This window comes from Pieris napi, chromosome 13, assembly GCF_905475465.1.
Source record: "Pieris napi chromosome 13, ilPieNapi1.2, whole genome shotgun sequence".
In the NCBI taxonomy this organism is placed as follows: domain Eukaryota; kingdom Metazoa; phylum Arthropoda; class Insecta; order Lepidoptera; family Pieridae; genus Pieris; species Pieris napi.
In genome coordinates this window covers 8,718,665-8,730,320 of record NC_062246.1, presented here as the reverse complement: position 1 = coordinate 8,730,320, position 11,656 = coordinate 8,718,665, and the positions used below count along the sequence as shown (strand labels likewise).

At 34.9% G+C, this 11,656-nt stretch overlaps 1 protein-coding gene across 1 annotated transcript; it reads left to right on the top strand.

Moving 5' to 3' along the window:
• Positions 1-812: 812 nt before the first annotated feature.
• LOC125055532 (carcinine transporter-like) lies at positions 813-11,555 on the top strand. Its single transcript, XM_047657997.1, has 13 exons — positions 813-923; positions 3,403-3,553; positions 4,126-4,330; positions 4,803-4,983; positions 5,711-5,840; positions 6,843-6,971; positions 7,519-7,711; positions 8,321-8,426; positions 8,512-8,759; positions 9,627-9,706; positions 10,243-10,418; positions 10,873-11,045; positions 11,254-11,555. Exons 2-13 carry the CDS (start codon positions 3,484-3,486, stop codon positions 11,285-11,287), a joined length of 1,725 nt encoding a protein of 574 aa, XP_047513953.1. The 5' UTR covers positions 813-923; positions 3,403-3,483; the 3' UTR covers positions 11,288-11,555.
• The last annotated feature ends 101 nt before the right edge of the window (positions 11,556-11,656 follow it).

The window sequence follows — 11,656 nt, the reverse complement described above, 5'->3', positions numbered from 1 at the left end:
CGTGCGGCGACCGCTCCAGAGCAGTCGGTCTCGGCTGCAACATGCGGTACGTCTATGGCCAGCGTTGGATTTACGTTAATTGTTGGAGATGCGTTACTATACAGCTGCTGCAGAAATTTGCCACAACAAATAAACTTAGGGCTTATCGGTTCTGTTATACAAATACGGCAACACATCCTTACATGAAACCTACAACTTAAATGGGCTTCAAGCATAACGTTGAAACACTATTATTTGTTACATTTATTGTAAATATGTATTAGTCAGTCAGTTAGTTTTTCTAACGAAAAGAACACCAAAGACCAATATGTCTACCAGAATATATCCTCAACTCTCAAAATAGAAAACCAAAAAAAAGGTATCACTATGTTACATTATATCGATTTAAATAAAAGACAATTTTACTTTGATTTATTTTGAATTAAAAATTAATAATAAGTACATATATATAAACTATTTATGTATTTACTATATTAAATGTATATCAAATATAGAGTATTTACTATTTACTTAACCTACATACTAATTATAATAATAATTAAAAATGAATGACCTTTAATTAATTATTAGATTCATCCATCATATTTCAAATGCCGGCAGTTTCGTCAGAAGTCTATTTTCGCCCACCTAGTTTTATTCTGTTTATCAAATTAGCGCCAATATGTTATAATTATTTTAAAAAACATGAGTCGATTACGTACCGCAGTTTGTTGAGATATACAGAATAATATATGTATATGAGCTTAGAGATCTTGATAATAAAGATACTAAAGTTATGTAATATACCAATTAGGTTTTTTAAGTCATACAACAGTGGAAACTTCATCTCATTCCGCGCTTCGCTGTCACACAAACAATACGTCCTTATTTTTGTATTATCTATATTTAAATAGCGTTTTTGGTGGCAATATAGAGAAGACTAGGTAAGTGACGTTTTTAACTACTTTACAATCTTTATAGGTGTTAATTCCAGTACATAATTTCACGTTAATTAAATTCCATGCACTTTTAACCTCTGTTAACAGTATTTTTATCAATCGTGAATGTATGATAACACAGCGAATATCAATTATACATCACAAAAAGTATTGTGGCGTTTGAAATTTTTCGTACAAAGTCATTGCTTTTTTAATGCTTGAAGTACTTATAAAAAGAATACAAATATTAACTGAAATCTAGACGTCGCAAAAATCTAGCGCGAATAAGAAACCCCAATTTTTTTTTGCGTTGTGGGAGCAATGCTATGTTAACGATGGGTTTAGAAATTGCCAGTATATAAAGTAATTTATTACTCTATAATCTATTACATTTTCGAAAGATTATCGCAACTGAAAATGATATTAAAAAATAGAAAGAGCCTTAAGGGTATTTTACAAGAGGGAAAGTTAATTGATAGAACGTCATTACTGAACAAGGGTAATAAAAATTTCATGTTGAGTTTCTCGTGTACAGTTCAAACATGGTGCAATCTATTAAGTGTTCCTTGACGTCAATTCCGTGGAGTTAACAATAATCATTTAATGTTTATTAGAACATCACACAAACGTTATTAAATACTATGACCTAAACATGCTGAAAATATAAACTATAAATTTATATATATTATAAATTTCACACTTTTTCATACTGTTTACAGTATTTCTAATGCATTAATATATTTCCTAACATCGAGACGTTCTTTTAATACCTTTCGGTCTATACGCGCATATATATATATATGCTTGTCACAATTAACATTGATTGTATCTAACAAAATAACGAATCCCACTTGGGAGTGTATTAAACGACAGAAATATATATATAATTCAACTGTACGTGTATGTCACTAAATTCCTCTTAAATGGCAGGACCGTTTTTTTGTATGCGTTTGGGTTGCACCCTGGATGGATTATATTTAATCAGCCCGGTAAATGGCGCTGTAGTCTGTAGTTTCATACTTTGTTTAATATCCTAATCGCTTGAAATACCATGCAGGGCAACGTCTGTCGGGTACTAGTAAATTAATAAATTAATAATCTAAAAGAAACCTTAAGTAGAAGCAGAAACCTTGATGGTGTCAAATACTTAAAAGTGATAAGGGCCCAATCATCTTTTTATTTAGGCACCTCTTCATGGCTGAAGTTTCTTAACGGATGTTATGCTAGTTCAGACCGGTATATGCAACAACAAGTCCAAACTCTGCTACGTGGAGTCTCCAACTGGGACCGACAAAATCTAGTGCAATTTAACCCCCAACAAGACACAAGTTTGCGCGTTTTCCGGTGTTTTTTTTTTCTCGCCACGCCGCACTCATCGACATCATACGCCGCTTTCTTACCTCGGACAATATTCCAGCTATTTTTGAGCCACCAGGCATCGCTCGGCACTATGGCAATTCGCTGGATGTGATGTCTTTGAACCCTTGATGGCTTGGGATTTAGTATGGCATGCTACTTGTGTGGATACGTCAGCCCCACGTTATGTCACGTTAGTTTAGGTTAGGTAAGGATTTAAAGACACAGGAGGTAAGACCTCCCCCGGACAAACACAAAAGCAGGCGGAAAATATAATCGGAAAAAATTAAAGTCTTTCCTCAAACTTTGATTTTGTTACCTTTGGAGTACCTAATTCAAGATTTAAGTTGGCGCCTGGTAGATAGTAGCGGTGACCCCAGAGCTGGTGCTTGCCTCGCTCAATGAATAAGTATCACACACATCATACAGCGCGGAAATTTTGTGAGCATTAAAGATACACTGTCACAGGGACCAAACTTTTTTAATTTATTCTAGTTTTCTATTTATCCAATTGTATGAATTAATTATAATTACTCTACAGGCTAAGAATATTTATTGAAAATATTGTATTTTGATTATTTCCAATCAATATATCATAATATTTAATGTATTCAAAAAATATAGCAAATAGTAAAATGTGGTACATGATCACATCCGAACCGTACTGTACACAAGGCTTAGCTATGTCAAATATGGTGTGCTATAAAAGCGTCGTGTAGTGTTAATCAGAAGACAATCAAACATTTTCAAGTAAATATTTAGTACGCATATCCACTCTTTACATGTCACTATGTATTTACTGAATATGTATTTATCTGACAATCTTGTAATGTTTGAAACAACAGTTAGTATTCTAATAGCTTTAATTGTGCTAGATTAACAATATCCCTGGTACTGAAAAGTTGTTTCTATGTCGGTGGTGTTATTATATATACTAATAATTATATAAAATAAATTTCGCTATGAAAATAAACGTAATCTATAAATTTTCTTAATGCAGTTACTTTCTTATCTTAAGAGTTTCGCGTCAATTAGGCTTGCTTAAATCGCTAATAACCTCGAGATTGAGACACCTTATACGATTCTAAAATAGGTAATAAATGGACTTTTTTATTGGCTTTTGTTTCAGTTCAGCGCTCCCATATTCGTCTTAAAGTAACCAGAAAGACGTCCGGAAAAGTGTCATTCAAGGCAATCACGGAGTTCCAAAATGGAATCACATGAGAACTTGGACAAGACGGGTGGCACCCGACTTGACCAATTGGAAATGAACCCTACAGGTATATTCTATAACCTTTGACTTTTAAATGAAAATATATTGAGAGAAATTTGAGACTCTAAATTGTGTTTGATTTGCTACAGTTCAAACAATTTGTATGACTCAAAACTTAACGATTAAAAATAGTGGCGGAGAGTTTCTTGTCCGCTTTACACCCTTGACTTGCGAACAGCCTTGCGATTCTGTAACTCACTTTTCGAACTCGTATAGCGGTTTTCGCAGCCGCAGTCGCGCTGTAAACAATAAACTATACCTCCTTATTAGAATGCCAAATCCTAAAATGACTGCTTCACGACTGATTTGAGCGCGACCGCGGTTGCGAAAACCGCTGTGCGAGTTCTAAAAGTGAGTTACAGAATCGCAAGGCTGGTAGTAAATGGAAATTTAGAATCAATTTGACATCTTTTTTGTTGACGATCATAAGTGTACTTGTTTACCTATATGGATAAAGTTAGTTTGAGTCTAATTTAGTCAGGTTTCGCAAAACTATACACACTGGTCATTTTTTTATCCTGGTAATTTATTACTTAATACAGTATAAATTGATAAAAGATTAAATTATATTTCTCCTAGGTGCCAAGAAGCAGTTAAAAGACTTGGACGACCTGTTCCCATACATCGGTGACTTTGGCTGGTACCAGCGATTGCTGTTCCTTCTCATGATACCTTACTCCTTCTTCTTCGCCTTTATATATTTTTCGCAAATCTTCATGACAGTGGTGCCTGAACAGCATTGGTGTCAAGTGCCGGAGCTAGCTAATCTTACCGCTGAATTACGGTAAGGGGGGTAACTAGAAAACGACCGAAGTGTTAGTTTTAAAGCAGTCTTAAAACCAAGTTTACACTCTTAATGATACCTACTAATTTAACAATATAAAGAGACTAAACCTTTGTACTGCAACGTTATTCTAAGTGAAGTGAAGTTCTGCAAAAGACCGACCATAATCTTATAAAAAATAAATAAATCAGTTGCGCTACAACATTTTTAGGTCTGGGCCTCAGATTTCTGTATATGTTTCATGATGATTTGTCAATCTAATAGGCAAGTAGGTGATCAGCCTCCTGTTCCTGACGCACGCCGTCTTTGTTGGCCTAAGGCAAGCCGGTTTCCTCACGATGTTTTCCTTCACCGTTTGAGGGAATGTTTATAATAGAACCAAAGTCCATTGGTGCACAGCCGGGGATCGAACCTACGACGTCAAGGATGAGAGTCGCACTCTGCCTTATAAAACTTGATTCATTAATTTCAGTCGCCACCTGGCAATACCTCAAAACGATGGACAGTATGAAAAGTGCATAGTTTATGACGTCGATTGGAACAATGTACTCACTAGTGGTGATTTGGAGCCGAAGGTCACATGGCCAACAAAGAAGTGTGATGGTTGGGAGTTTAACTTTACTGATGCACCGTATGAGACCATAGCCACGCAGGTATAGTTGCTACTCGTAGTTTTTAGTTTGTTTATTGTATAGTAGTACTTAATGCAAGGTGAAGACTCTAGGTCTGTAATTTTGTCTGGTAATATGATTTATTAATTTTTAACAAATATCACAAACAAAACAATACATACATAGAAAAACAATACAACATTAAACAGTAACAGATTAAAATATTTACAAAATGACTAACTATTTCTTATAGGAACAGCCTTGCGATTCTGTAACTCACTTTCCGAACTCACACAGCGGTTTTCGCATCAGCGGTCGCTCTCAAATCAGTCGTGAAGCAGTCATTTTATGATTTGGCATTCTGATAAACAATAAACTACAAGCTCCCACCTTTTCAGAATGCCAAATCATAAAATGACTGCTTCACGACTGATTTGAGAGCGACCGCCGATGCGAAAACCGCTGTGTGAGTTCGAAAAGTGAGTTACAGAATCGCAGGGCTGACTTGAAGCAGTCCGTTGATTCACGAACGAACGAACGAACAATTAAAAACTTCTTTTAATCTATGCATTTTAATAATTCGTTTCGCTGAAGGTACGAATAGTAGCGGGGGTGGATGTCGCGTCATTATGTTACCCGATTGAAGACCAGAGACCAGAGAACCCATAATTTAGTTATCCATCACCTAAGAGTAACCTCATCTTCTAGCCCACAGAACATAAGGATCAGTTAGCAATCGTATACTTTTAAAACGTTAAAGTTGTTCTAGCTCGGCTGGGTTTGCGAACGAGATAACTACCCTGCAACAGCTCAATCTATCTTCTTCTGTGGAGCAATTTTTGGAGGTCTGATATTCGGATGGATAGCGGATAAATATGGCAGGGTGCCTGCTATTCTCGGTAAATTATACAATAATTATAAATAACGTAATTTTTTGACGTGACAACGTCTAATAAATCGATGAACGCCGGCTGGACGCACGAAAAAGCAAGACTCATTGTCCCGTTACGCTCATTGTACGCTTGCGCCGCATCTATCTCTCTTTCACTCTATTGGCCTATGCGTCCAAGATGAAGAAAGACAGCGGCAGCACGCAACTTCTATAACTAACTTAATCTGATAAATAAAAATAAATTTATCAATTAAATTGTAGATTCATTTTACTTCTTTGTATCCATACCAAATAGTGCTAATACAATAAAAATTATTCAATTTTATTTATAAAAGTATGCAATCATTTCATCAATGTTTTGTTGTTTAACGTTGTTACGTTAAACCATCGTACGTAAAGCGCGAAAGACAACCATTTATTTTTAATATAGTATATTTCTTATTAATCAATTTTCCTAGCTGTATCTTAATGATATTACGAAGTAAATGTAATCTTCTATCCCGACTCCGATTAAATTACTATTAATGTATTTTTTACATCTAATATATAAAATTCTCGTGTCACAGTTTTCGTTGCCATACTCCTCCGAAACTACTTGACCGATTTTGATGAAATTTTTTGTGCTTATCCGGTATCTATGAGAATCGGCCAACATCTATTTTTCATCCCCCTAAATGTTAGGGGTAGTCCACCCCTAAAATTTTTATTTTATTTTTTAGACAAAATTTTTAATTTCTATTTTTTTATAATACAACATACAAAAATACATACAATCCTCAATTTTCACTCCTCTACGATCAACCCATATTTTTTATATTGCAAATAGTTATTTTTATTGGACTAAAAAAAGGTTTCCAAAGATAGTATACATGGAAAAACGACGTTTGCCGGGTCAGCTAGTACTTTATAAGATTTAAAATTGTCTCCCTTTAGTAAGAATCAACTAAATATTCACCGTATAACCACCACGCCCATAATAAGAGATATTAAAACGTAGAAATACTTGTAGGCACCAACATGACTGGGTTCGTAGCTGGAGTAGCTACGGCATTCACCAACAGCTTCTGGTCGTTTTGTTTGTGCCGATTTCTGGTCGGGCTCGCGTACGACAATTGTTTCATGGTTATGTACATTGTTGGTAAGTATGTAAAGGTACATTATGTACTATTTATTGGGATTTCCCTTTAAATTTTTAACTCGATAGTTTGATAGTCAGAGCATAATTTCAAGAGCAGTGTTGGCCTAGTGGCTTCAGCGTGCGACTTTCATACCCGAGGTCGTAGGTTCGATCCCCGGCTGTGCACCAATGGACTTTCTTTCTATGTGCGCATTTAACATTTACTCGAACGGTGAAGGTAAACATCGCGAGGAAACCGACATGTCTTAGACGCAAAAAAGTCGACGGCGTGTGTCAGGCACTGGAGGCTGCTTGCCTATTAGATTTAAAAATAATCATGAAACAGATTCAGACATCTGAGGCATTGCACTTCCTACCGTATATTTAAAAAAATCCGAGCTTTTTGATTATATTTACTTTATTTTTTAATTTCTAAACCTCCCTAGCTGTATATAATAATTTGTCTTTATCATTCTCATGGAACTTACTTAAGGAATAAACGCAACAAAACATTTTAAAACTTTTAATTAAAAGCTTACAGATCTTTATAAATAAGTTTGACTTCCAGTGGTAGAGTACGTAGGACCAAAATGGCGAACATTCGTTGCGAACATGTCAATAGCTGTATATTTTACATTTGCGGCTTGTATCTTACCTTGGATCGCGCTGGCAGCTGCCGACTGGAAAATTTACACCTTAATAACCAGTATACCATTGGGACTATCTATATTGACGCCATTTATTGTACCAGAGAGTGCAAGGTAATTTTAAACTACATATTATTTTCTTTTACTTATCCTATAAGCTAAGAAAAAAGGAAATCTGGTTGCTTCTTCCGGCTCACCCTATTCCTGATCCTATATATTAAGGTAATTGGTAAAAATAAATGTTTCACCATTGACTACACATAAACAACTCTTGATTACATACATTTAGCAAGAAGCCTTTACTACAATCATATTCTACATGAAGATACAATCATGCTGGATAATTTAACTATATATATATGATCAAGACGCGGCTACAGAGCAGTCGAAAAATAATAGAAGAGTCTTTCCTCCAACATTGATTTGGTTCCCTTTGGCGTAGAGACTCTTGGGCCGTGGTGTTCAAGTGAACAGGCGCTAATTAAAGATTTAAGTTGGCGCCTGGTATAGTACCGGTGACCCCAGAGCTTGTGCTTTCCTCTATAAACGAATTAGTATCGCAATACAGCGAAGAAATGCTGCCAGCATTAAAGGCTATTATTATCATTATGTAGATTAAGAATATTGTAAATTTCAAAAGTAGTTTGTAATAATACTTCTGGTCCTAAATATGTAATAAATAAATTCCTATGTATGATCTTGAACGTGTTTATATTTATTCAGATGGTTAATATCACAAGGCCGAATTGATGAAGCGTTGACTATAATTCAGAAATGTGAGCGAATCAACAAGAGGAAAATACCAGATGCAGTAATAAAAGAATTCAGGGTAACTAAATTTTCATAAAGCATTTATTTCATAGAAATAGTTTTCATCAACGATCAAGATATAATGTATAATCGAAACTCAACAGGACACAGCAAAGGAAATAGCAAAGGCTGAAGAGGAATTCAAGAACTACTCCTTCCTGGATCTCTTTAAGAGCCCACGTCTTCGAAGACAGAGTATCCTTCTGGTCGTGATTTGGATGTCCATCACCATGGTCTTTGATGGTCACGTCAGGAATGTAGGCTCTTTGGGCCTGGATATGTTTCTCACCTTCACCATTGCGACTGCTACTGAATTTCCTGCTGATATTCTCCTCATTTTAACTTTGGATGTGTAAGTTTTGTAATTATTCTAGAGGCGGGATGGGATTACTCAGCGAATACTTAGACTATAGGTTTTTAGTAACACAATATATATTATACTAGCTACCCGCCCTGGCTTCGCACCGGAATCTGTGGCTCGTAAACCTTGAAAAATTCAATCACGCAAACTTCTTTTTATTGGTATAAACATAAGATGCTGGCTATATTATATTTTTTTTAATTTATTAATTTTTTAGAATAAGTAATATCAGAAAATCATTATGAACCCGCTGTGGTTTATATTAATGTAGCAATAGAAGTCTTGTTTAGGAACACGACAAATGCATAATAAAAGTAGTTCTTCATACTTTTTATGTTGGTTAACTAAAAACTGACAGGTAGTCCATTTATTAGCCGCGGTAGCAAATACCTCAACGTTCTCTCGCCATAGACGTTGTTTGCTCTCGATGTACATAGCCGAACTTGCGTTACCGCTCGTCATGCGCAACTTATTTTTTCATGTCATTTCGAAGAAACTTTTTCTGTTATAGGCAATATTGTATAGTTCGTTTATAAAAACTTTACTTTGAACAGAGTTCAATTGAGTACCGCTTCCCGCTTCACAAACTTTCCCGAACGAACCACTGGAACACGGCTTGAAATACAATTGGGTTTAATTTCGTCGACGATGTTTTCTGTACTTTATTATTTTCCGTTATATACAATAAGAAAGGCACAAAATTCCATCTTCGAAACATAACTATGATGATACTATGATATATTATTAAACAATAAATACTGCATGATGATAATTGACAGAATAACAATGGTTATCATTGTACTGTATTTGGACTGTATATTTTGTCTGATGAATAAAATTATTATTATTATATTACAGTGTTGGTCGTCGTTGGCTGGCGTTCGGGTCCATGGTACTCAGTGGGGTTTTCAGTTTCCTTGCAACTACAGTACCGTTTGGTAATTTCTTTTCATAATTTTTCTTTCTAAAATCAATTGGACTTGTGATATTTGAAACATCTATTCCTGTATGTTCTTATGATAATTATTAGTAGTTGATCGGTTTAAAGTGACTTTTAACTTGCTTCAGCCACCTGGGTGCCATTCCTGTCTGAATACTAGGGCCTTCTTACAGAGAGAAATGTAAAAAAACGTGTATGTACGTACACGCGTTAGAAGTTATACTTCTTTGGCGTAACAAGACAAAAATCTTTTCAAAAATGTTACCTTTCTGTTACCTTATTCTATGTTTGTAGAAAAAAGGACACTAACAATAGAAAAAAAATACTCTCATCATTTAACTCTTTCGCGCCAAAAGAAGTATAACTTCAAAAAAACTAAAATCTTGACTGTAGCTATCTTCAGGGTGTCTGTTTTTGTGACGGTGCACGTGCGCGCGCATCGTTAACGTTTCCCTAACGCGCCAAAAGAAGTATAACTTCAATAACCCCTCTGAGTGACGAGACAAGATGACAATTTTATTGTATTTATTCCAGGTATTCCTTCAGCGTCATTAGCTATAGTGGGTCGTTTTGCAGTCAACATTTCCTTTAACATCGGCCTGCAATATGCCGCTGAGTTGTTGCCAACAGTAGTACGTGCGCAGGGACTGGCATTGATACACATAACTGGATATATCGCTAATATATTGGTGCCATACATCGTGTATTTGGTAAGAACAAGACAGACGAAAGACAATAACAATACAATTATCTTACACGCTAGACAAAATCAAAATAAAAAGTAGTTTGACGAGCTGACCGCCAACCTCCAGTAGTGGAGAAGCACTTTAAGAAGAAAAAGAAGACAAAATCATTCCCCTCACATGCAAATATCTAACAAAACGTTAAAATGAAACGAAATCCTGCAAAAATCAGGTTCTAAAATAATAATAATAATTGGCTTAGGCCCAGGCAGACAATGTAATAGGCTCATTAATTGATTAAGTAAATGTACCACGCTCATTATTTGTTAAAAACTGTTTAAAAACAGAAATATGGTTGTGCGAAAATATATCTAACGCCCCTGTGTTGTCTGTAACTAGATTACAAGTATTCCGAGGTACTTAGTGCATATTTAAAACATTTTTTTAAAGAAAATGTAATAATACTGTTACATATTTTCAGGCTACAATAGCAATAGAAATTCCACTGCTAATTCTGGGTACAATCGGTATATTTGGCGGGTGTCTCTGCCTCGCTCTGCCCGAGTCTATGGGTAAAGCAATGCCTCAAACTATACAGGATGGAGAAGAATATGGAAAAGATCAAAAGTTTTGGGACTTTCCCTGCATAAGGAGGTATTCAAGTCATTATTATTAACATATTTTTATAAGTTTTGTGGTTGCAGAAGCATCATTATAGCCTAATCTAAAATACCTTTTAAGATTTCTACCTACTATTCCGTATATGGACAACAATTACAAAATATGGACATTTTTGGACACACATAGAAAATAAACTTTTTAGAAATATATTACTGTTGCTCAAGTAAATTTTTTGTTTCAGAAAAGTTCACGATTCAACTCAATCGAAGATTTAAATATATTTTCCAAAAATTGTTTAACATAGAACTTATAATCTTCTAAACAATTTTTATATATACTTTTTAAATAAATATATATTATACTTTAGTTAACAAATTACAAAGTTATTCTTACAACAACGGCAAGTAGGTACTTAAGTATTAGCTTAATAATACATATATACTAATAAATTAACATTATGAGTTGTTACTTATTACGGCTATAAAAAGAATAAGTTTAACTGTATCCAAGATTTATCAGAAAACCAATAAATTATAGAACAATCGTAAGACTATTTATTAAAATTTAAAACCTGTATTTAAGTGAATTATACAATAGTCTGGAAATATGTCAGTTAGAAGCAGCAGTGCAGTGACAGTAACGTG

Coding starts and splice junctions, on each gene's coding strand:
- LOC125055532 (XM_047657997.1), top strand. CDS start 3,484: ATGGAATCACATGAGAACTTGGACAAGACGGGTGGCACCCGACTTGAC. Junction 4,331..4,802: donor AATCTTACCGCTGAATTACG/GTAAGGGGGGTA, acceptor CATTAATTTCAG/TCGCCACCTGGCAATACCTC. Junction 11,046..11,253: donor GACTTTCCCTGCATAAGGAG/GTATTCAAGTCA, acceptor TTTTTGTTTCAG/AAAAGTTCACGATTCAACTC.